General features: G+C 37.2%; 1 protein-coding gene across 2 annotated transcripts in view; it reads right to left on the bottom strand.

Annotated features, from left to right (window-relative positions):
• mus81 (mus81 structure-specific endonuclease subunit) overlaps positions 1-27,846 on the bottom strand; it is a 181,205-nt gene that overhangs the window by 57,647 nt on the left and 95,712 nt on the right. For both annotated transcript variants that reach the window (XM_067143518.2, XM_067143519.2), the window contains exon 6: positions 19,879-20,065. In XM_067143518.2, coding sequence (XP_066999619.2) covers positions 19,879-20,065 — 187 coding nt within the window. The remainder of the gene's footprint in view (positions 1-19,878; positions 20,066-27,846) is intronic.

The raw sequence follows: 27,846 nt of genomic DNA, 5'->3' as shown, positions 1-27,846 counted from the left end.
AATGATGTTGGTGAAATTATGCTTGAGGAAGTGGAAAGGATAGTAAATAAACTCCATTGTCATAAGGCAGCAGGAATAGATGAAATTAGACCTGAAATGGTGAAGTATAGTGGGAAGGCAGGGATGAAATGGCTTCATAGAGTAGTAAAATTAGCGTGGAGTGTTGGTAAGGTACCTTCAGATTGGACAAAAGCAGTAATTGCACCTATCTATAAGCAAGGGAACAGAAAGGATTGCAACAACTATCGAGGTATTTCATTGATTAGTATACCAGGCAAAGTATTCACAGGCATCTTGGAAGGGAGGGTGCGATCAGTCGTTGAGAGGAAGTTGGATGAAAACCAGTGTGGTTTCAGACCACAGAGAGGCTGTCAGGATCAGATTTTCAGTATGCACCAGGTAATTGAAAAATGCTACGAGAGGAATAGGCAGTTGTGTTTATGTTTCGTAGATCTAGAGAAAGCATATGACAGGGTACCGAGGGAAAAGATGTTCGCTATACTGGGGGACTATGGAATTAAAGGTAGATTATTAAAATCAATCAAAGGCATTTATGTTGACAATTGGGCTTCAGTGAGAATTGATGGTAGAATGAGTTCTTGGTTCAGGGTACTTACAGGAGTTAGACAAGGCTGTAATTTTTCACCTTTGCTGTTCGTAGTTTACATGGATCATATGCTGAAAGGTATAAAATGGCAGGGAGGGATTCAGTTAGGTGGAAATGTAGTAAGCAGCCTGGCCTATGCTGACGACTTGGTCTTAATGGCAGACTGTGCCGAAAGCCTGCAGTCTAACATCTTGGAACTTGAAAATAGGTGCAATGAGTATGGTATGAAAATTAGCCTCTCGAAGACTAAATTGATGTCAGTAGGTAAGAAATCCAACAGAATTGAATGTCAGATTGGTGATACAAAGCTAGAACAGGTCGATAATTTCAAGTATTTAGGTTGTGTGTTTTCCCAGGATGGTAATATAGTAAGTGAGATTGAATCAAGGTGTAGTAAAGCTAATGCAGTGAGCTCGCAGTTGCGATCAGCAGTATTCTGTAAGAAGGAAGTCAGCTCCCAGACGAAACTATCTTTACATCGGTCTGTTTTCAGACCAACTTTGCTTTATGGGAGCGAAAGCTGGGTGGACTCAGGATATCTTATTCATAAGTTAGAAGTAACAGACATGAAAGTAGCAGGAATGATTGCTGGTACAAGCAGGTGGGAACAATGGAAGGAGGGAACTCGGAATGAGGAGATAAAGGCTAATTTAGGAATGAACTCGATGGATAAAGCTGTACGCATAAACCGGCTTCGGTGGTGGGGTCATGTGAGGCGAATGGAGGAGGATAGGTTACCTAGGAGAATAATGGACTCTGTTATGGAGGGTAAGAGAAGTAGAGGGAGACCAAGACGACGATGGTTAGACTCTGTTTCTAACGATTTAAAGATAAGAGGTATAGAACTAAATGAGGCCACAACACTAGTTGCAAATCGAGGATTGTGGCGACGTTTAGTAAATTCTCAGAGGCTTGCAGACTGAACGCTGAAAGGCATAACAGTCTATAATGATAATGTATGTATGTATGTATGTATGTATGCATTATTTTTTTAATCTTTCGCATCGTATGGTACGTGGGTGGAGACATCCAGAGTTGTGGAACACCGTACCCTTTCTCTAACTCCACGTTAAGCTTAGATTCGTCAAGATGTACCCTGGGATCACCAAGAGTAGTCTTGAGTTTTCTTTCACTCTCCTACTGAAGGCGGTAGTTGGGTGCAACGTGTTCGAGGTATCTAGTTTGAAAACTCCTACCTGTTTGCCCAATGTACGTGACAAAACATTGATCACACTTAAGTTTATAGATTCATGAATCTAAGAAATTCTCTTTATTGTAATTTACACATTATGGCTATAAAATATATGACCATTATTGTTCTTTGTTGAAAATGAGACTTGAGAGTTGTGTTTCTTAAATAATTTTTGATTTGAAAAATCCCTGGGTTTGTAAATGTAAAAGTTGTGTACTTTGAACTCTTGCGATTATCTGGTGTTAGTCTTATGTTGTTCTTCCTTTTTACATTACTTATAATTTTATTAATGTTATAAACACTGAACCTATCTTCTGTATGTACCGTAATTCTTTTTCTCTTTCCATGTGAGATAAAGGTAAATTGAAGGCTCGATAAACCATACTGAAATAACCAGCCCTCTTATGACTCCCAGGATGTAAAGAATCATTTTTAATGGTCATCAGAATAAACGTATCCTTTCTATATACTTTATAAGAGAACTTACTACGTTCCCTCTTAATGGTCACATCCAAGAAATTTAAAGCTTTGTCCTTCTGGTTTTCAAGTGAAAATGTTATTCTTTCATCGAATGAATTTAAAAACTAAGATATTGTTACTATTGTTATAACGCTTATCTATTATTAAAAAAGTGTCCATGAATCGTGTCCAAAAATCGAAACCTTGATATGTCTAAACCTTGAATATATTTTGCGTGCTCTAGATGGTCTAAATAAATACTGGCTAGGATACCCGAGGCTGGAACTCCCAGTAGTAACCCCTCTTGACTATAAATAGTGTTGTTGAATGTAAAATACAGTAGAAGTCCGCTATAGCGAGTACAGTATACAACTAGAACCCCGTTATAACAGTAACTTTTGTCCGTCCCTTCAAAATTCCTATATAAAACTGTGTACTGTCCTTCGGTTACAGCGAGTGACCTATCACTGACGCATCCGTTATTACGAGCTATTATGCAAGCTCGATTTTTTCTGTTGCTGAAATTTATGCACCCAGTCATTATACTGCACGCGATCGATCATCTTCCGTACCATATCATTTCCTCGCTATGCCCAAAAGCAAGCTCTCTCGTCGACATTTGAAGGCAAATTCGGAGTCGATTAGTAAAACCCGTCAACTGCTCTCCCGCAAGGAAAATGAAAGACGAGAACATGTTTTCGTAACAAATGCGTAAATAACGTGACCGACAACCATTGTTAATTATTATTTATAAGTTTCATATTCCGTATTGATTGGATTCAATGTAATAGATAAGAAAAATGTTCCACCAATCAATACATTTATTGTGGATGAATTATACACTAGTACCGGTTTCGACCTATCTTGGCCATCATCAGCTAGCACACAGATTTAACAGTCATGGGATAAATTACAAAGAAGTTACTTAAGAGCATCCGGATGTCTGATAAAAAAATGGAAGTAAAATATATTGCAGTATGTTGCGTTAAAATAGCTCTGATAAAAGTAGTGATGGTTAGAATAAACTAAAACCTATTGATTGAGCATGGACATGAGTACATAAACACATTAAAATATATATGCCACATCATAAGACACTAAAAATATATAGCACATTAAACACATTAAAACATGGTATATTTTAAAAACGTCTATTAAAATTTGAGTTCATGTTGCGTTGCATTCATTCTTCAATCCTCTTGTAGTTCTTGTGTTGATTAAGTTGAATACCGAGAATGTTCTATGGTTAATATACTTTATATTGGTATGTTATAAGAACTCTTGTCAGTAAAATTTGAAAATTAAGTTGATGTAGCGAGATAGGTTTTATCAGAGTAGTTGGTGGTGACACTTTTCTCGTCTATGCGCGTTATATGGTCGTTATCTGTAAAGAAAAGCTAATGTGAGTATAGCGTATGTATGAAGGAATGCCTGGATGTATGTGTGAAATGAAAAAAGTACTTACTGTTGTTGCTGTGGAGGTTGTGTACCGATATGTTTGGATATTTGTTGTGCTCTGCTGCGAGTACGTCTGGGGCTCATGTGAGCTGTGTGGATGGATGTTGGTGGAGGGGATGGAGGAGTGGCTATTGTGAAGGTAGGGGCGGGGTTAGGTTTGTGATTCGTCGGTTTGTTATGACGTGTGTTTACTAATTTGAGATAGTCGTTTTTTATTGCAGGAATGACTTTGTCAAAAATGATACTGGTTTTCTCTGTAATGTCGTTAATGTTATGATTGGGGTTAGCGTATTGATCCAAAATAATATAGAAATCTTCGGTTATGTTGAGCAGGGGGCCCTTAGAGCTCACATGAGCCCCAGACGTACTCGCAGCAGAGCACAACAAATATCCAAACATATCGGTACACAACCTCCACAGCAACAACAATAACGACCATATAACGCGCATAGACGAGAAAAGTGTCACCACCAACTACTCTGATAAAACCTATCTCGCTACATCAACTTAATTTTCAAATTTTACTGACAAGAGTTCTTATAACATACCAATATAAAGTATATCAACCATAGAACATTCTCGGTATTCAACTTAATCAACACAAGAACTACAAGAGGAATGAAGAATGAATGCAACGCAACATGAACTCAAATTTTAATAGACGTTTTTAAAATATACCATGTTTTAATGTGTTTAATGTGCTATATATTTTTAGTGTCTTATGATGTGGCATATATATTTTAATGTGTTTATGTACTCATGTCCATGCTCAATCAATAGGTTTTAGTTTATTCTAACCATCACTACTTTTATCAGAGCTATTTTAACGCAACATACTGCAATATATTTTACTTCCATTTTTTTTATCAGACATCCGGATGCTCTTAAGTAACTTCTTTGTAATTTATCCCATGACTGTTAAATTTGTGTGCTAGCTGATGATGGCCAAGATAGGTCGAAACCGGTACTAGTGTATAATTCATCCACAATAAATGTACAACCATTGTTAACTCGTTAAAGATAAACGTTGAATAAACGACCGCTTAATTTTAATGTTAAATACCGCAATTAAGTACGAATGAGATAGGCCTACACCTCAAGATAGCGCAGTGTCCGTCATTGATTACGAGGTTAGTTCACATTTTCTCGCGTCCGTTAAATTGTGGAATTGTCAATTTATAGTGAAAAGGTTATAATTTCTCTACTGGCGCTTGAAGTATGTTTTCATCATACATACAGTACAGATAAGTTAGGATAGGTGATGCTATCTGAATAACAAAACTGAAACGTTTGCCACAAAATCCTATCGATCATCTTTGGTACGGTATAGTTTTTGCACTGTGTGCATTGAAATAATAACATTAAGTTATTTATTAGACCACCTAATCAATACAAAATCGTCTTGGATGATTTACATAATTTTGTTAGCTAATAGTGGTACATGTTTCGCCTTCCCTGAAGGCATCATCAGCCATAGTCTTAACCTTAAATTAAAAATAAGCATCTAAATAACATGTAGTAATGAAATGAATTTTAAAATCTTGAAGAGATTTGAAGTAAAATAACATTAAAAATAACAATGATGGTTTGAAAATACAATGTGATGAGATATAATAGTGGAAGTATTAACAAAATTAACATTAGAAGGCTGCTAAAATAAGTACAATGGATAAAACAACAGATTGTTATACAACAAGTAGTAAGATTGCATAAAGTAAAGTTGATAGTCTGGCGGTTATAATTAGACGATGGCGAAAAATCGTATATAATCAAAGTAAAGAAGAGAGAATAAAAGTCAAAGTTAGTCGAGAGATCCGAAGTTAATCATGATCTTGAAGATAAAAGACGAAAGTCAGATGCATATGGTGAAGTTGTAGAACACGTTGAGGATATGAAGTTGGTGAATAGAAGTTGAAGAACAGTTTCAAATAGGATCACGATGGACCATCTCAAAATTTGAAGTGATGTTCAAATGTTGTAAATTGTGAGTTTGTAGATATTCTAGTTGAAAAAGCATATAAAAGTGGAATCTGTAAAAGGAAGCAAGAAACGTAGAGTTAATTGTGTGAAAAGATATTTGAAAAATATTGAAGTAGAATCGTGTGCACTTACCATTTGATCTTCAAGATCATGATTAACTTGGGATCTCTCGACTAACTTTGACTTTTATTCTCTCTTCTTTACTTTGATTATATACGATTTTTCGCCATCGTCTAATTATAACCGCCAGACTATCAACTTTACTTTTATGCAATCTTACTACTTGTTGTATAACAATCTGTTGTTTTATCCATTGTACTTATTTTAGCAGCCTTCTAATGTTAATTTTGTTAATACTTCCACTATTATATCTCATCACATTGTATTTTCAAACCATCATTGTTATTTTTAATGTTATTTTACTTCAAATCTCTTCAAGATTTTAAAATTCATTTCATTACTACATGTTATTTAGACGCTTATTTTTAATTTAAGGTTAAGACTATGGCTGATGATGCCTTCAGGGAAGGCGAAACATGTACCACTATTAGCTAACAAAATTATGTAAATCATCCAAGACGATTTTGTATTGATTAGGTGGTCTAACAAATAACTTAATGTTATTATTTCAATCAGATATCATCAATACGGACCAAAAATGATATTTATTACTGTGTGCATTTGCGAGCTCTCTCGTCAACATTCGAAGGCGATATTGGAGTCAATTAGTAATACCCGTCGACTGCTGTTCTCCAAAGAAAATTCGAAATGAACGAGGATAACACGTTTTTGTAATCAATGCGTAAATAACGTGGCCGATAGCAGTTGTTAACTCGTTAGAAATAAAGGCTGAACTAAACGATCTCTTAATTTTAATGGCATACTGTATACTGAAATAAAGTAAGAATGTGATACACCTCAAGATATGGCAGGGTACATCACTGATTTCAGAGGATAGTTTATATTTTCTCGCGTCTAGTTAAATTTCGGAAAGCTATTCCCATGCCAATTTTTAGCAAGGAGGTTATCATTTCTCTACATGTGTTTCAAATATGTTTTCTTGATACATATACGGTTAGGTTAGGTGAATTATTATTTATAAGTTTCATATTCCGTATTGATTGGATTCAATGTAATAGACAAGAAAAATGTTCCACCGATCAATACATTTATTGTGAATGAACTGAGAGGATTGAAGAATGAATGCAACACAACATGAACTCAAATTTTAATAGACTTTTTAAAATATACCATGTTTTAATGTGTTTAATGTGCTATATTTTTTAGTGTCTTATGATGTGGCATATATATTTTAATGTGTTTATGTACTCATGTCCATGCTCAATCAATAGGTTTTAGTTTATTATAACCATCACCACTTTTAATCAGAGATATTTTAACGCAACATACTGCAATATATTTTACTTCCATTTTTCATTAGACATCCGGATGCTCTAACGTAACATCTTTGTAATTTTGTCTAATGACTGTAAATTTGTGTGCTAGCTGATGATGGCCAAGATAGGTCGAAACCGGTACTAGTGCAATAATTCATTCACAATAAATGTATTGATCGGTGGAACATTTTTCTTGTCTATTACACAGGTTAGGTGAAGCCATTTGAAGAAGAAAACTGAAATATTTGCCACAGAAGCCTCTGGAGAAATACCGTATTTCTCCGAATTCACGACGTTTCTCAGAATCTCATGAGAAAATCAAGGGTCGTTTTGCATTCGCGGCCTGATAGTAATGAACACCACTGGCAACTACCACAGTAACCACACTGTTTCTTTTCACCCGCACGTGCGCGCACGCACACACACAAAACTCGTTCACAATAAACGACCGCCTCTTTATCATACATCGCTAGCCGCAGCGACCGGTTGTACAGTGCCTATGTGTAACATCACTGGATCTCGGGAAATAGTGAAGAGAGAATGACATTCTATTATCCACTACAAAAACGTTTCTCAAATCTGCGGAATGTCATCAAAACGTGGAAGCTTTCCAATTCTTAGAAGGGCCACAGCTACTCGGTAGCAGAGTTTAACGCGTCTGCTGTACCTGATGCATAGTAAAATTAAGTTTTATAGACAGCAGGAATATTTTCGTGATGGATCGTCGTATTGTAAAGATAGGTGGAACAGGTACTGCCGGCAAATTTTCAACGGGTTCTCGTTGATGTTATGATACCAATTTTAAGTTAATGGCTATTAAACACTCGGAAATGTATAATAATTTTGCAATAAACTTGTTTGTTGACTTTCAAAGTCCGTGACCTATACATCGCTAGCCACTGAAGTTGGCCGAATCCGGCAAGCAAGACGTGCGTGTAGCGGCAGCCAGTTATATCTGACGCTGAGTGAAAGTAACACTTTCATAGTAAGCAAGAATATTTTCCTGATGGATCGTCATATTGTAGAGACGCATGGAATGTGTATTGCCGGCAAATGTTCAACAAGTTCCCTTCGATATTGTGATGCCAATTTTAAGTTAATGGTTATTAAACCCGCTGAAATAAAGCATAATTGTACAGCAGCAAAAAAAAATAGGTCCAAGATAGCAATGTTTTCCCAGTACAAAACAAATTACTCATACCTATCAAAATTTGAGGGATCCATTCTGGTGAACTCTGGCGCCCATACTACGGACATTTCGGTTCATTATGTTTATTAATTTTATTAAGTTTCTGAGTAATTTTATTTATATATTCTTATTCATGATTTTATTTATTAGTATTCATCAAACAGTTACAATTGACTCTCAAAAATGACTCATCAGAGAAAAACATTTTCTGTTTTTTCAAGTAACCTTTTCTATCTAATATGACCATAAAATTACTTTTATCTGCCTTAGTCATGATAAAGGCACTGTCTTTTAGTTTATTCCTAAGATCCTTGTTACATTTTACCTTGTCTAATGGAATATTGGTTTTAAGCTGACTAACCGAGGGAGTCTTTTCTTTATTTCATACACAAGATCGTCTTGAGAGTCCACGGAAGTTTTTCGATATTAGATTCCATTTCGGCGATGAATGTAATAATATCATCTCTGTTAAAAACTTGGCCAATTAAATTTAGGTCCTCTATTAAGAGTGTCTAATTCTTGGCCTGCGAAATGGATTCCAGAGTGGTTTTACACCGAATTGGCTGAACTTTCCTTGAACCGTTAACTGATTTATTCCAGGCTTTCTATTATTATTATTAAGAACCTCCATATCATATTTTGCCCTTTTTAGATTATCTAATTTCTTGTCCAACATGTCTTGTTTCTTACTTAAGATACATTCCATTTTATTTGCGATATGACATTGGAATGAATTCCATTCTAGAGGGACCAGACATAGGGGGGCCTCAAGATGAGCTAAATTAACTTTTCATTTAAAAAGCATTTCTTTCTGTAAAGAAATTTAATATCTTTCCTTAACCACAAGTGGTTGACCTTGTTTTGAATCAAAAGGTGAAATTGAGTTTATATATTTTTTTCTTTGGGAAGGTTTTAGAAATTTGGGAATTATTTTGTTTACTAGACATTCTTTTAAAAACGTTATGTCTTTTGAAATTTTAGCTACACTGATTTTGAGATTCATAAACTTATTTAAAACTTTCTTATCCTGGTTGCTTCATTAGTACAACTTACGAAATTCATCATATAGATCCGTACTGATACGGTTTCAAATAAGAAACAATGTTAGATTCAATGGTCCACCCAATCAATACACCTCACTTTACAAGTGAAAACAAATATAGTTCCACCAAAGCCGTTCACGTAAACGTAAATTACATAATGGAGAATTAAAGGAATACTAACCAAACCATTTAAAAAAGCTCATTAGACTATCCCAAAAATAAATTTTAAATAAATAAATAAATAAATAAATAAATAAATAAATAAATAAATAAATAACAACAACAGTAAACCTGAAGGAAGTGCTAAAAACAAAAATAAAACACAGCATGTCATGGACGCAGACAAGGAGAGGCACATGACATGGCAATAGGAGGTCAACAGACTGCAGCCATTTTAGACCAACGCCAATGACAGAGCAACGGTTTCCAAAAAACCCTTGCAGTACATTGCTGGAGTAGAGACAAAGGAGGGCAGCATTAAGGTAAGTTCCAGATTTCAAGTCCCTAAGTATTAAACAGAATTAAACATAAATATTCAAAATATTTAAGTGTGACTCGATAGAATCTGATTTCAAGAACGATACATGCCATTCTTTGTTTAATAGTTTGCATCATTTTTATTCCTTGTTTAATAATGAGTTTTTTATGCTTGCTTGTTTTTTAATGGGACCTCTTTTTTATTTTTTTTACAGGTATGATATAGTGTAATTTTTATATTTAACTTTTTCAGACTGGAAAGCTTTTAAGTTACATTTAACTGGAAAGTATGGCTTCCTTCTTAACAAAACACATATCTTCCTAAGTGCAGGTCACAAGAGCAAAAGGACATTGAATAAGATGACTCATAGTCTTGGTTCTCCACATGCACATAGTGCAGTATCGTTATTGTGATTTGTGCAGCGCGTGTTAAATTCATGATAATGGTATTCATCAAGAATTGCAACATTTTCAAGATCTTCAAATTTTTAAAAAAATCATTGGGTCTTGCAGGACACCCTGTAGTACAAGTGCCAATTTCACTGTGGCTCACTTCATGTTATTCAAGATTGCAAAGCTTCCAGTACTTACCAATCACAAATAACAGCAAAAACTGGAGAATAGTATGATTGGCTTCCAGAAATCATAAGATAAACTCCTTAGCGTTTATTGGTCCTCTCTTCTGCTGTGCTGTTTCCTGTTTCCTCACCTTGCACATTCTCCCACAGGGAACACGTCGCAGCGAGGTGTTATTCTGATTTTGGAATCTTGTAGAACGGACATGTTGTCCGAGAGCTCTGTGCTCACGAGGAGCTCTAGCTTCTCTAGGGGTAAGCACTTGTAACTCGTCTGTTGTAATTGTGTAATTTAAATTAACTTAACCTTTTCATTTAATGACTATGCGCAGGAGTTTGTCCATTTCTGTTAACCTAAAAAGTTATTAAACATTTCAAATAATGAAGTAATATGTATATTACTGTAGAGGTAAAACTTTTCCAACAGTTTCATGTCATTAAAGTAAAATGTCCATCTCACTTGCACTCTGTAATTTCCGTTTAAAATTCAAATATTATTCTAGGTTCGTTTTTTAGATTAAGTGCATTGAGCACAATTTTATACTGATCTGCTCTGCGTAGACGATCCGTTACTATTTTATTATAGGTTAACCGTTTCTTTATTTTTTTCCATATATTATTTTCTTCTTCGTAGTTTGAAAATGATAATGCATAACTTCACTCCTTGTAGTGAACTTGGTAAAGATTTGAATTTCGTCCCATCTTTCAAAGTTCATGATATCTTTATGCATTAGATTATTTTTTATTATTGTAATTTCCAATCATCAAGATTAGTATCATGTAAATTATTATTTTATCCTGAATTTATATTGTCTGATAATAAGTCTGCTAACTAAATTATTTTTTATTTGGAAGTCAGTCTACAAAAGAGCTTCCTTCCATGCCTCTTAGGGACCCTTCTGCTTTCCACATTCTTTGTAATTAGTTTGTTTGATTTTGTCTAGCTTTTACGGTTGATTTTAACTTGTCTAACTTTTAACAAACTTTTCATGTTTAAATTATATTACAGTATTTACCCATTTAAATATTGCCTTTTCTAGATAAAGAAAAGCCAAAAAAAAAAAAATTTAAAAAAATGCATATAACACCCCTCCTTCCCCGAGGCGTAATTCGTCATAGAAGAACAACGATTCTGCTTTGAATTGGGAACAAGCCTTACTGCAGTTCCAATGACATCGCACAAATTTGTGAATAGTTTTGTCCATACGACCCACATCAAAGTCAAGCGGTGCACCTGTTTCATAGTTAAGGAATGTCCGCATCCATAGCGCAGGCCTACTGCAGCTCTGATGACGGCACACAAAGAAGTGATTAGTTTTGTGTCCGACCTACGCAAAGCAAGCACACATCAGTCAGGCTATAATGTCTGTTCTTAGTTAAGAATGTCCACCAGTGTAATGGTTAGCACAATTACCTGCCAGTTTCGGGGGCCTGAGTTTGATTCCCAGTACTGTACTGCCAGAGATTTAAGAATGGCAAGAAGGTTGATATTTTTAGGCCCATGTATTGGTGGACTTTACATTTTGCTTGGTTATCTTTGTCATTATAAGAACTTCATTTTCCTGTATTGAACTGAGATTCACAATTAGAATTGAGGAAATGTTCAACCTATTCAATACTAAGTATGTCATGTAAGACAAGATATACATCAGTTCAAAATGGGAAAATGTTCTTAAATTATAATGACAAAGCAAAACAAGCAAAATTTAAAGCCCACCAATACATGGGCCTAAAAATAAAGATTGCAAAACTGAGCAAGGACATTCACTTCTTGAAACAAGAAGGTTGATATGCGGTAAATATGATAGCTCCCCTACTCTGGGCGCGTGCCTCAAAAGATCTGCACCACCTCGGGATGAGGAAATGAGTTTACTTTAGTTAAGAAATATTCACAATTGTTGCTATTAATATAGCAGGCGAGATCATTTACAAAGTGATCATTTGTATCTTGGGCTAATATCAGTAATTTTTGGAGAGAAGTAGGTTTAAAATGCAATAAAAACAATTCATTCATAACAATTGTTTTACTTGGCAACATACCTAACAAATAATAATGATTTTACGTCTCCACTAAATAATTTAACGATTTTCTGAGACGACAAACGGAACATACTACAGTAGAACCTTGATCATTCAAAGTCTCGCCTAAATCGAAGCACCTCTCGGTCCTGGAAACATGAGGTACGGTTTTGCATGTTATTTAAATTGCTTAGTTCAAAATACAGATAATTCGTAATTCGAAGAACAATGTCGGTCCCGTTCCCGAAATTCAAAATTTTAATTCGAAAATGCCTTTACATTTTGAAAGAATAATTTTACACAGAGTAATTTAAATTCAAAATTACTCCGCGTCATGAAGTAACACGTCTTCCAGAATGTGCAGGGGAAACATTGCGCATATTCACCCACTTCGGCGTGTCTACAGTGTGCTTCATATCTGCAAAGTTTGAATGGAATCATAATTATTTCGTATTCGACGTTCTAAGGAATGCCACAATATCACGTAGAAGGCGGTGTGCAGAGAGGTAGAATCCACGAACACCGGCGATGCCGACAGTTGGCAAAAAAGCGTGGCTTATAGCCTACAATCAATTCGTAAGCACCAAACAATATAGTCAATGGTGATGAAACTGCACTGTTTGTTTCTTTAATTTTTTTTAATGCCGAGGCCAAACGGACTTATGGTTTTAAAAGAGAGAATTACCAGCCGGGAAATGTACTGTGTTGCTATGTAGTGCACACGGGAGCGAGACACTTCCTTCCCTGTCATAGGAAAGTTCGAAAAGCCACGATGTTTTAAGGGCGTCGGGCACTTTCCATCCAAGTACAAGGCATCTAAAAATGCAAACAATACAGTAATCCAAAAGTTAAAGCATTTGCACAGGGGAGCCAGCATAATTTTTCCTCCTCTTTGAATTGTGTTTTTCTTCCTTTCGTTGCATGAGGTTGTTTGCCATTGTTTTATCCAAGTGCATTATTTGAATAATGTAAATGCACCTTGTTGGATACATTTCTGAAATAGTGTTTTTCATGGCATTTGAAAAGTTTAAACTGAGAATCAAGGTGATTGCATGCATTAATGGATCTTAGAAGTGGCTTGGCAGGAAATCTTACAAGTATAGTCAATGTACTGTTGTAATGTGGATGGAAGCCAGAGACATTCTGCCCTCATCATAGGAAAGTTTGATAAGCCGCAATGTTTTAAGGGCATCGGATACTTTCCGTGCAAGCACAAGTCATCTAAAATGCATACATTACAGTAATCCTATGAATAAAGCACTTGCTAAAGTCTTTGAAACATGTTTTCGTTCTTTTGATTTCATTGCATGAGGTTATGTTTGCCAGTGAGTAATCCAAGTGCATTATTTGAATACTGAAAGAGATGCCAACTTTCAGGAAAGGCAGCCATTAGGGCACGGGAGGGGGTTATAGATTTTTTTTCTTTTTTTTTTTCGAGATCTTACCAACTTACATATCATTGAAAAAGCAATGAACAACATTCAATTCAACCAGATGTAACATATTCAAAGACTGGCATATAAAGAGTGTATGATTCTTACCTGCTAAAGTAACAGGTGATCTGCAGTACATATCTTAGTGGAGGCTGAAGGATCATTTCTTCTGTTGAGTATTGTAGTTGCTCCCTTAAGCCCCCTATACACTATCCAACCCGGTCCGACGAACCAGGCCGAACAAGGTTTGCTTGGAGTTGGGGCACACGAATGTTCGGTCAGCGAATCTCCATACACTATCGAACAAGTTTTGCCGCTCAAGACCCCAACCTCGTACGTCAGCTGTTTGTTCAACAAAAGTCTGGTGAGTCGCATTCCCACACACTGTCGTACCAGTATCGAATCAACCTTTGTAGAGTCACATACACATTATCACTTTGTCTGTTTTAATTTGTGAGTAATAAATTGTATTGATTGCTACTGATTGTACTTTGGCAAGTTCTCTTCTGAACCAGCTCCAAATGTTTTCTATTCTTTTCTTTACAAAACACAAAGTGGCCTCAGGAATTGTATTTTTTGTGAATTCTAGTAGCTCTTGCATAACCAAATCCCTCTTTTGCTTGTTATGGTACTCCTTTGACGATATCTGCCATAAACAGGGAGCGTTTCTGTAGGTTTCTATAAAATCTCTCAAAAACGCAAGGTTCATAAATTTCAACACCATCGTCTTATCTGCATCTCCAGCCTTCATTTTCTTCGATTGTTTTGACACAATATTATCTGGTGGCGTTTCTTCATTCACTTCCTCATGCATAATGTAGTGTTAACAAAAACAACGAAATAAATGTAAACACAGACCACTGTGACTTGACACGTCCACTGTGAGATCAACAACTGAAGTGAATCACTCGATTGTCTGCCGCGCACCTCAGTCCGGCTCAAACCAGTTTGATGCGCACACACACTGTCCGACTTGGTGCGCCGAACATTTGTTGCTCCCAGGTTGGCGCGTGTTTACGGCCGGGGTGGAAAACCTGAGGTCCATCCAACCCGGTACGGTGCGGTTTGCTCGCCACCACACACTATCGAACTGTTGTCCAACCCGGTCTGCCATCCAACCACGTTGGAAGAACTGACGTACCGGGTTGGATAGTGTATGGGGGTCTTTAGCAGCTTGTGTTCCTGTTTGGTAAACGTACACTGGTGACGTGCTTTTTCTTTTGATATCATGTGCATCCTCTGCACTAACAGAGCACTTAACAGTTCGGAGTTCATATTAGCACGGAATTCAGCCTTGTTCTTCTTCATCATGCGCATCTGAAAAATCGTGGATACACACACTACAAAACACGTGTGAATGAGATTTTGAGGAACACAGTAAACAGGGCCATTCTTTCGAGTATCCCTCCCTAAATTTTTGAACTATTTTTGGTTTATTACTAGCGTCACTAGTCACGGTAACGTAATCACACGTATTTTCCTGCACAAGAAATCGCTTCATTATTTCAAACCTTTCGCATTTCGTAACACACGATTAGCATATATCCTAGAAGAGGATCCTAAATTTGGAAACCAAAATCGCAATAAATACTTCTTCAACAATCACGCACACAGTATTCATAATGAAACAGAGTTTGTCACCACTTTGCCACCAAAACAAAGACAAAAGAACTCTCATACTTGCATGGAAGTCTGATCATGTAACGAACGAACAAAGACATCTCTGCAAGGTATACCACATCACAGGTGCCTAATTATTCCGGTACTGGAAGCACACACTGCGGTTGATGCGTGAAAACTCGAAACATTCTTAAATGAGGGACAGGAAAGGGCTATAAATGATTACTGAGAAATCCGAAAATAATATTCTGAGAATTCAAGCTGTAAACGCATTCTTTGTGTATCCTTTTGAACACTTCATACAGTTAGATTTAAAAATCAACAAAAAATCGTAATTTGTGGTGTGTGATTCGTAAAGGCGTACTTATGATGGGTAATTCGTAATTATTACGAGTGAATCGTAATAGTTGGCATATCTGCTGTAAATGCACCTTGTTGGATACATTTTGGGATTAATTTTTTTCCATGGCATTTGAGAGGTTTAAACTGTAAATCAAGGTTAATTGCATGCAGTAACGGGTTTCAGAACATATTGTGACGCCGCAAGGGTTGGCATTTCTTAATTATGTGTTGGCGGTTAATTCGAAATCACGTAATTCGAAGTCCGATTTTTGCACACCAACGACTTCAAATTAACAAGGTTTTACTATACAGTAGAACCTCGATTATATGTTCCCGGAAACTACGTCTTCCCGTATTATTCATTCAAATTATGTGGTCCCGCAAGCATCCTTATTAAATTACATTGTAAAAATCACGTTTTATCCATTCCTCGAAGACACGTTTTCCCGGATCAAACGTCCAGAAATTTCAATCCCATCAACGCTAAATCCTCGATCATGCGTTTCTCAAAAACTGTATCTCACGAAAGGACGGCTACAGCATACTTCCGGATCTCGGTGTTAACATCCCATCATTGCGATAATCAGAGGAAGTACTGCATTGGAAAAGTGATCGGCGATGAACTTGCATAAGAGACCGTCTTAACATCGCATTCGGGTGGTATTGTTTAGAGAATCATCGGAAATCATAAAGCAGAGAGTGGCCATAACAATTGGAAGGACACAGCGCATTTCGACAGCTCTACTTGAAGATGGAATGAGTTTCATCAAATGTTCGTACTTGCAAAACATCTACATTAGGTCCAGGGTTAGATGTTTATACTTTTTACTTTTTTCAATTGTATCGTCGAGCAGGTTTCCGACACTTCCCTCAGGGCATTGTATATAGTCACTGGGCTTTCAGGCAGAAATCGAAACTGCTCTTTCTTAACAGAAATTTATTTATCTTAATATCATCGTATACGATTATATTATCAAGATCAGAACAGATGTTGCACCTTACATACAGAAAGCCATGGGAGTTTTTGGGATTGCCTATTACTGTTTTGGTCCTAATATAAGACAGGGAATTCCATGTTTTTGTGTTAAAATAAAAACCGCAGTCGTTTTATTTGTGCACGTTACATTTAAAAAGTTTGTAGCATTTTGCACTCGTACCGACTTGTACAGCAAGCACGCTTTTCAGCTGAGCTAAAGGTCATGAATAACCTTAATTTCTGAAGTTTTGATGACAATTTTTCTCTTTCCAATTTGATTGTGATTAGTGACGGGCAGAATTGAATATAATGCATTTGAGAACTTTCAAGAATCGATATTTACATCCGAAACCATTATCTCAAGTTCAACATAACCTTTAAAAGTCGATGTAGGCCTAATTTATGCAGTACACGATTTTTATCAACTGACTACGAACTGTATACCGGTGACCAAATTAAACTGGAAGATTAAAAAAAGGGGTTTCGCCATCATGTTGGGGCTTTTGTATCTACTGTGCTTTATTTTATTAGATTAGAGAATTAAAAACTACTTTCGGTTGATTGTTGTTTGGCTTGGTGTTACCGGTATTAGATCTTTCGAAGTTTGGCTGATCAAAATTGCTGAACTAAAAGAAGTTTTCACGAGAAACTTACAAAGTTTCCCTGGTAGAACTGAATGTAAAAAAGTTTTGAGAATTTTAAGTCGTGTACCGGTAATTAATGTTAGAAGCCGGCCCCGCGATCTAACTTGTCTGCCTCTCACCCGGAGGGCACGGGTTCGATTCCCGGCCAGGTCATTTTTACCTGCATGTAAGGGCTGATTCCAGGTTCACTCATTCTACAATTACCTTTCATTGAGGAACTATCAAATGGTGAGATGGGGACCTTAGTCTAGAGAGCCAGGAATAACGGCCGAGAGGATTCGTCATACTGATCATGTGTAACCTCGTAATCTGCAGGCTTTCGGGATGAGCAGCGGTCGCTTGGTAGGCAGAAGATCCATTGGGACTGTAATTTGGTTTGGTTTAAGAGTGTTTATAAGATTATAATAATACATATTTCATTTTTGTGACATATAGCCAAATTGTTGATGGTTCATTCGTTTCCGGATTTTCCATTTTCCCGCATTGTACTTTTTTTTTGGCGGCCCCTCCAAAAACGGAGAATTGAGGTTCCACTGTATGTGTTAATAAAAAATGGAGACAACGAACTTAGAATATTAAACATTATGACAATAAAACACATTACCGTTGTGGAAATTCTAGCACTATCCAGGCACTTGATAGCATAATGCGGTCTCTCTTATCTCAATTACAGCTGTTTAGATAAATCCTGATATGATAAATGTAGAGAACAAACATGAAATATACTTAAAAATAAAGATCTGGCTTTTAACACCCGCAGTTATCCAAAGAATGCTTCAAGTCTCTATGCATTACATTTGGATGTGCAACTCGTAAAATACACTAGTTATCAACTGGTGTGATGGCACGAATCTACAGCACGGCTTTATTCAGAAGGGATGGCATCTGCTACAACATACACCAACTAGAAATAACAGACGCCATCTCCAGAATCCAGAATTCTCACTTTTTGGACTGTATAGCTGGGAACAAAACTATTTTTAAAAGTTTCAAAAAGAAAGGATCTTGAATGCCCTCAATGGCAGTGCATGGCTGACAAGATGGCAATGAAGATGACGTCATTTGGAATGACGACACGCCAGTAGCAGGTAAGTTGGCAGCACAAGACGACGATAATACAAATTAAAGGCGTGATCAGGTTCACTGTGTGGTAAGCCTTCTGCTCAAATGACAGAGACAAATGACTGACCATTAAGTTCTTTTGATTAATATTGCTTAATGCAATAATAAGATACCCTTATCCCTTTTCTCTTTGGGGTCAATTATGAAGTGAGATAAATCTTGGTAGCGAGTTTTTACAACCGAATGCCCTTCCTGAAGTAAACCCTACCAGAGGAGTTAATGAGATGAAACGAATGATGTAATAAAAGAGTAACCAATATTTACTTTATACATAGGCCTGAACATCATGCGTTAACCATTTATTGTCTTTTTAAATTTAGAAATACTGCCTCCCAACAAAAATAGCCGCTAAAACTCAGAATACATTCATAAGTTAATTAAAGAACTATGTAAAATGTTTACATGCACAAAATTTGAGGTAATCCCACAATGGACCCCCCTCCTGTTTTGGCTGTAAAAGTGGAGAAAAAAAAGGGGGGGGGGGAGGATCTAATACACAAGTAAATATGGTACCTTCAGGGCTGCCGGCAGTGAGGATCGAACCCACTATCTCGAAATGCTAGCTCACAGCTACGGGATACAAGCCACATAGTCAACTCTCTTAGTAGGCCCAGGATACAGAATGTGAAGTCTGTCTGTAGAATGATAAGGGCAGACCTGGTCTAAATGGCACAATGTGTTGAAAGCCTACACAGGAGGTATAAGAAATTAGTGAGCTCTCAGACAAAATTATCTTTACATCTCTTCATTTTCAGACCGACTCTGCTGTAACGAATAATGTAAGGTTGATAGATGCAGAATGTTTTATTTCTATGTTGGAGGTAACAGACAAAATATGAAGTGAGACTGGTGCAAATAGGAGATAAAGGCCAAGTTCAAAATGAAGTCAATGATAATCCTGTGCGAGTTCATGCAAGATAAATGGAGAAGACAGGTTGTCTAGGAGAACCTGCCATGGATGGTGTAAGAAGCATATGGAGATCAAGGCAACAATGATTAGACTCGGTCGTTAATGATTTAAAGACATAGACAAAACAAAGCCAAGGAGCTAGTTGCAAATAGATAGTAACGGTGCTTCGCTAATTCACAAATGCTTGCTGACTGAATGCGGAAAGGCAGAAGGAGTATAGGAGTATATAATGAAGATGTACTAAAAGTAGCCATTATAATCTTTCAACATATGCAACCGGATTAGTAAGTTCTGCCCCTAACTTACAGGGAGGAGAATATGTGTTACAGAGTAATTTCAGGAAAATATTACCACAAGAGAGTACAATCATTTTCCAAAATGTACCTATATTCCTGTTCACAATGCGCATTACACAGAATAAAAATCTTGTACTACCTTCTGACCACTGTTGACGGTTGAAGATGATGCAGCACCATTGACTTTTCTTTTACTGGGTAAAGTATGAGGAGGAGAAGGGACGCTATGACTTGTGCTGGCAGTTTGCTCTTTGTCTGCTGAGTCACTATTATGTACAGCTTGGAGCTCCTTGGCAAGTGTCTCCCCTTCAGGTGTCAAAGAATATCTGTGACACAAAATAAAATAATTACTCCCAGAGGTAAAATGAACTGAAACTGACTGATAACAAAGCAAAAAAGCTTGCAGTGTTACATGACTGTTAATATATTGACCATTACAATAGCAATCTGAACCAGAGGAACACTTTTCTTTCCAAAAATTCCATAGGCATTGGTCAGGATTCTAATGGACTGATATAGGGTACATGAATAATGAATGTATGTAAACTGTATACTCAATACATCTGAACTAAGAATAGAATGGTAATCTGAGTTTAGGTCTAGCAGACTGGACCGCAAGCAATAGTATAAAGAAGCACCGATAAAACCAAAACAAACTATGTAAAGATTCATTACATTCCCATAACATATGAGTGCAGAAACCTGGTTGATGACAAAAGGAACAATAGACAAATTCAGTTTCAGAAATGAAATTCTCAAGAAGTACAATGCAGAAAACAAGAAATAAAATGAGGAATGACAATGTGGAAAAGTTAAGCAATAAAACACAGAAAAGCAGGCTTAAAACTGTATTCTGTGTCAAAAGGAAAGCTATTTCGGTTGAAGTCATTTTTAAGAAGTAAAAATACTTTGACCTAGCACAAGTGATATTTTATGTAGTGAAATTTTCCGTGGAACACAGTGCATTGAGTGGGTGGGATAATGTAACAGCATAGTAGCTGCTTGGCTGGGTAATTTTGAGTAGTGTCTCAAGGCCAAAATACTTCCCATTTGACACACATTATAACTGGTTTGTGTATGTTAAAATGATGACTTAAGAAAGAATGCCAAAACAGATGATGGAAAGGCAAACAAAGGGGAAGAGAGGCCAGGAATGACCAAGACCGATATGGAACCTGGATTAGAACACAGTGGATAGAGTGAGGTGGAATGATAGAAGAAAATAGAGAGAAACTGTATTTGCCTCTACCCAGCCATAGCTGCAAAATAGGAATGATTCTGATAGACTGAATAATGTTACATGTATTACGTCCCGCTTGTCGTGACTGACAGAGGTAGGACCTCATAGGAGGTTGGTTACTTGACTGGATTGTTCTCGAGAAGACTGAAGTTATGTACAATATGTACAGAGAAGTGAGACTCAAAGTAAGTGAGTCTTGAGTAGAAGTCGTCTAGGCGAGTCTAAGTGCTCCACGTCTAAGTCGCTGAAAAGCTTATTATTATTTCTTTCTTTCTTGCGAACCGGCCAAACTTAGGACCATGCCAATACCACTTCACTTCCTTCTAATCATCCCTTCTTCCTTCCTCTTTCTCCACAGTGCCTTCATTCTTTCAGAATGTTGCGCTCTTCTCTCTTCAGTCCATCTTCCCCCTCTGCGCTCTTTCTTTTCTTCAATCAGAACTTTTATGTTGGAAAGTCTTTTCCTGAATTGGTCTCTATCACGACATTCTTCAGCTTCAATTCCTAACCTCTTGAGTTCTTCCTTCATCTGCTTGGCATATCCCCCCTGGCTCTTCAAGTAGTATATTTTATTTAAAATTTGTTTATTTAACCTTGCTGGATCCATTCTGACCATGTGTCCATAGAATCGCAGCCATCTTTTCCTTATTGTTGTTTCCAGGTCTTCTGTTCTTTTGCATATCTCCTTATTTGATCGTAATCTGTAGTTTTCCTCTAACACCCTTGGGCCGTAAATCCTCCTCAATATTCTCCTTTCAATCTTTAGTAGTTTTTCCAGGTTCGTTAGTGTTGCTGTTTCCACCCCATACAGAATCACTGGTTTTACCACAGCATCATAATGTCTTAGTTTCGCATTGATGAAAAGATTCTTTTTGTTGTAAATGGCTTTGGTGGCAATGTTTAGCCTTTCCAACTTTAGTCTTCTATTTTCCATGGCCTCTTTATCCATCCCGTTGCTGCTGATAATCTCTCCCAAGTATTTAAACTGCTTTGTGACCTTCACTTCGCCATATTTTGTCTTCATTGTTCTCTTCACATAATTCCTGTCCATACTCATCATCTCTGTTTTTGTGAAGGAGATTTTTAAACCTATTTTCTCGACTATCTCCTGTAGTTCATTTATCTGTGTTATTGCTTCCTGTTCTGTCTCAGCGAAGAGTGCCAAATCATCAACAAAGGCCAAACACTTGGGCTTGATATGTTTATTTTTACTACCTATTATAGCACCCGAGTCATTATGTTTCCACAGTGTTTTCATGACCTTATTTAGAACCACGTTGAAGAGTGTTGGGGATAAGCTGTCACCCTGTCTCAGACCTGTTTTTATCTGGAAGGGTTTGCTGATCTCTCCTCGAAATTTCACTTTGGATATGGTGTTTGTTAGTGTTAACCTAAGTTGAGTGTTTTTTGATCGATGCCATATTCTCAACATTTCCATCAATGTGTGTCTAGCTATTGAATCGTATGTTTTTTGAAAGTCAACAAAAGAGATGATATTCTTTGGTCCCGCATTGTAATATTTGATTATCATTTTTAGACTCAAGATATGATCCTGACAAGAGCGCCCTCTCCTGAAGCAACCCTGATACTCTCCCAACTTGTGGTCAATTTGCGGTGTCAGTCTGTTCAATAGGAGTTTAGAAAAAATCTTATACGTGACAGATAAAAGTGATATTCCTCGGTAGTTGTTGACGTCTGTTTTCGATCCCTTTTTATTTAGCGGGTGTATTAATGCCACTAGCCAGTCTTCTGGTATTCTCATCTCTCCAAATATTCCGGAACAGTTCTGTCACTTCAGTGATAAAGGCGTCATTGGCTATCTTCCACAGTTCTGCTATTACTCCATCTTCACCAGATGCTTTGTTGTTCTTTAGGGAGTTTATTACTTCCCTTACTTCTTCCTCATCTGGTTGTTCAGAATCTGGGTTCTGGATTGTGTCCTTCTCAATCTCCAATTTTTCCCGTGGTGATTCACAGTTAAGGAGGTCTTCAAAGTACTTTGCAAGGATCTCACAGTTATCTTTATTGTCGAGGGCAAGAGTTCCGTCCGTTTTCTTAAAATGCAGGCTTGGTGCTATATAGCCTTTGATTCTATTTTCAAAGGCCCTATGGAATAATCTGGTATTGCTTTCCTTGAAGTTTTCATCCATTTCTGTGACTTCTGCCCTAAGGTGTTCTCTTCTGACTCTTCTCAGTGTTTGGTGGGTTTGTTTCCTTATTTCGAGTGATTTTTCCAAATTTGTCACAGTCTTATTCTCATTCCACGATTTCCATGCCTCAAATCTTTCTTTGATTGCATTTTCACATTCTGCATTCCACCATGCATGCTTGCTTCGACGTTTCGTAGATGCTAATAATAATAATTATTATTATTATCAGTTGCGCAGTCTCCTTGTCGACTGACAGGAATTCGTGTGGCACCTGCTCTGGTGAGTTTCTAACAGAAAGCCCAGGGGTAGGGCTGCCTAAGCTTATATAGACCTCCAAGCCCCACCCAATGATCTCAAAGCTTATGGAAATGTTCTATGATGTCGTACCATGCTACGGGCTCAGCCTATCAGAGGCCTGGAAACCCGTTTTCTTCCTCTACAACTTTGACCAGCTCACCAGTCTGACCAATGTCCTGTGCACGCTGAATTAACATCCTCATGACTCTTATTGTAACTGCTTGTGACTGACTTCTTTCTAAGACTCTGAAACTCCGCTTTTAAACCATACTACCATGTTACAACACTACACGAAATAAATATAATTTCCTTAGTTCTATACCGTATTACACAAACAATGAATCCCACCCAGCTCCTTATGGTGGTAAATTCTAACATATCAGGTCATAGCAATCCTTTCTACTTCCCTATGGGTCGATTCTCAGAGGAAGACTCCCTGTGGGTGGAGGCAGCAGAATAACACCCACGGTAACCCCTGCCTGTTGTAAGAGGCGACAAAAAGGGGCTCCAGGGACTCTCATCTTTGGAGCGTGGGTTGGTGTCAGTGGGGCCCTTAGCTTCCACTTACTTGTGCCAGGCTCCTCACTTTCATCTATCCTAACCGACCTCCCTTGGTCAACTCTTGTTCTTTTCTGACCCCGATGCTAGGAGGTTTCTGAGGGCTAGGGAGTCTTTCACTTTCACGCCCTTTGTGGCTCTTGTCTTTCTATGGCCGATACCTTCATTTTCCCAAGTGTCGGATCCCTTCCATTTCTTCTCTCTGATTATTATTATTATTATTATTATATAGAGGATGGTTGCCTAGTTATACTTCCTCTTAAAACAATATTCACCACCATCACCACTCTCGGAGGAAGCCGCCGTCCTGAGTTGATATCTCGGAAGGAGTACACGACATGCTAACTTCAATGGTTTTTAGAAAATCAAGGTGCTAGAATTTAGTCTGATTGTTCTTTATATCGTATAAAATAATCTTCGTGTTGATCCGTAATGATGAACAATAATTACAATTAGAATAAAAAAAGAAAATCCACCTAATCAACACACTTTATTGATGAAACTATGTAAATATTACCTTTTGTGGGACTAGTTTTAACCTGAGGTCATCTTCAGCCACATAATCTAAAACTGACAAATATATACACAGATTGCGTTCCATAACCCATTAGTGCATGAAGTTTCCTGGTCGCATTTTAGTGTATTTTTTTGTGTTTTCCTAACCATATGTAAGTACATTAAATATATATTATGCATAGAACATGGGATAATGCGTACTTTAGTAGCGAGGTGCGATCCGAAAAATCGGATCAATACAAGAATAAAATACACTGAGGAAGAGGTAGAGGGAGAGAAGACTCAATAATAGAAGACCAGTACAACACAATGATAGTTTCTTTATAGTTGATTTTGTCAGAATATCAGAAATGCACTCACATACAAGAAACATGCTCAAATGTTGATACAAACAATTTTTTGCTCAAAATTCTGTACTTCTATCACACTTCTGTAGAGTTCATCAAAGAAACTGCCTAAGGCATAATACCACCATTGTTTTTCTAGTGTGAATGGTAGGCCTTGAAACATTCCGGGTGCAGGCCTATGTCACATTTGTCGCACATGATTTTGCTTTACCTGAACATTGGTGACATTTCCTTTCCGTGCTCACGGAAATAATCCAGTAGTTCCTTCCATCAAAGCGACTATCTATGTTGGGATCACACGGTTGTTTTACCCTTCTAGAAACAGTTCCATGCGTCTTCAGCAAACTAATGCATACATCCCTTCGATACTTCAGGACACTTTGCGATTTATCATCATCCGGCAAGATTTTACCCATTATCAGCCCTGCATTGACAATACAAACGTCCAGTAAGTAAACAAAGATTGGCCAGTACCTTTTTTTTTTTTTTTGGACAGATTCTGGTTCTGTATGTTGCCACTAACTGATCTATTAGATCTACACCCCCCCCCCCCCATTCCTTTATTATAGGAGCCAAAAAGTGTAGGCTGCTTGATTGTCACCTTTCCTTTTCCTTGGACCATCTAGAGCAGATTTTCTCTCCATTTTCACCGTGGTTTGTTGTTATGGTAACAACATTGATATCCTTCCACCTGACAGCAAGTATTTCACCCAAAGAGTGGAAATCGCTGGATCCACGTGGCAGTTTCTTCATTTCTGCTGTGCTAATGAGAGGGCATTTCTCAGTACGGCCTTCTCGAATAGTTCCCGTTGCACAGTAACCTTCATCAGACAGGTGTTTGAGGAATTTTATTGACGTGAAATAGTTACCCTTTGTGCGGGGGTACATCAGCAGATTTTATTAGTGAGATAACTGTATCACCACCTAAGCCAAACTGCTTCTCATCATTTTCTTCCTTCCCTGTACAAATTTTGAAGGACACCATATAACCAGATGAAGAACAAACTGCCCAGTTCTTGAATCCAAATCTGATTGGTTTACCTCTTATATATTGCTTAGCATAATGTTTCCCATAGTATGGAATCATACTTTCATCTATAGATAAGTGCTCTTCAAGTCCACCATGGCTCCCGAAATTTTCATTCAGTATATCAATGATGGGTCTCAGCTTGTATGGACCATCATTCGGGTCAATGTTGTCATTGTCACTGAAATGCAGGTAGTACAAAATACTTTCAAATCTATTACAGCGGATGCTGTTGGCTAAAAGCTTGGGAACATCTCATCTGCTGACCAGTACATCCTTCTGTTGGGATATTTAGCATACCCAGATAAAAACAGGCCTCCTATCAGCACGCAAAATTCTGACTGTTAGGCTGAGAATAAATTTTTTCTGAGCTGCATATTTATTTATTATTATTTACATAGTTTATGCCCACATTGGAGCACTTAAATCAAACCCAAATACATTTATGTTAACAAAGAATTAACTGAAGATTTAGCTTGCATCATCTTCTTCCTTTCCCAAACCCTCTTCATTCTTGCTGACCTGGCTGCCCTTTCTTCATCAGATATGACATATTGTTTGTGTTGTACAGTTTTTAATGACAATCTTATTTGTTTGTTCTTGAGAATCCTTTCTCCTTCTCTATTTTCAATTTGCTTCATTGTAATATCCAGCTTTTCTAAATCATTCTGAACTTCTTTAAACCAATTATTTTTTGTTTTACTTTTCCAAAAGTAATTAAATAGTTGTTTTATTATCCTATTATCATTTAATCTAGAAAGATGACAGAAAAAGGCAATTCTTCTTTTTCTCATCGTATCTATTATAGATTCACTTTCCCTATAAACCACTGCAGGCAATAATCTCCACTGTCCGAGCTGCATATTTATTGCTTTCTTTTACAATTTTCTGTACCAAGTTCTTTGAATAAAACAACTGAAAAACTGCAATGGTGTTTGGTATGTTTCTACAGTCACAGACACAGGTATTGGTTCGCACTAAGTTTTCAAAACAGGATGAGGATCCGATTTCCTCCACGTAAAATTTTGTTTTTCCCTCACAGGAACACGTTTCTTCTTTTGCGGGAGTTCGCCATCTCCATCTGTTTCGGGTACCTGAACAACTTTTGAACCAGATGAGATAGGTTCTGGTGTAAGTCAGAGAGAATTTTCGGTTTCTTTAAGGTCTGAGTCATTAGTCTGTAGTTCACACGGGCTAATCATCATCCTCCAACCAAGGTGGTTAAGGTTACCCTCATGTTCGTCATCAGTTTTATCACTGTCAATGTCTGTCTCCTTACCCTCTGCTGGAACTGCAGCGTATATTACATTCTCAGTGTCATCACTGTCTTCCTCGTCTTCTTTCTCAAACATTTCAGTAATCTTGGCCACAGGGAGACTGAAACAAAATGAAAAACAAATCTTTTACTCATTATTATGAGATCAGAAACATCCTACAGCAATTACAACATTTAGTTGGTATTGTATAAGGAGAACAACGTAAGACTGCTTTGCATGTGATCGGATTTTTCGGATCGATGAAAATAAATCACGTTATTTCCAAAACGTATGAACGTACTTGTTCAAAATACATATAAAACAAAAGCATGGATTCTCAACAATACTTCTACAACAAATAAGAGATCAGATATCTTATAAATAAGTGATATTTTTGCAAAATACTTACCACATGCTGTTAACAGTGCTCCTCTGAGACGCCATGTTGTTTTCTAATGAATAATGTATCAATCTTGCCTACTGCACACACTATCTAATGGCGCTGACTTGTTCAGAAGGAATTACCGAACAGATATGAAAGTGGAAAGTAAAGAAAACCACACAATTATCAAATTTAAAACCTGAAATACCAAGATCCAATTTTTCGGATCACATGCACTAATGGGTCAGCCACATAATCTAAAACTGACAAATATTTACACAGATTGTGTTCCTTAAAACAATTATGAAACTCAGTCATAAAATCTAATGGAACA

The sequence above is a fragment of the Anabrus simplex genome, chromosome 3 (genome assembly GCF_040414725.1).
Source record: "Anabrus simplex isolate iqAnaSimp1 chromosome 3, ASM4041472v1, whole genome shotgun sequence".
Lineage (NCBI taxonomy): Eukaryota > Metazoa > Arthropoda > Insecta > Orthoptera > Tettigoniidae > Anabrus > Anabrus simplex.
The sequence above is the reverse complement of the archived record's forward strand: the minus strand, read 5'-3'. Positions and strand labels throughout refer to the sequence as shown.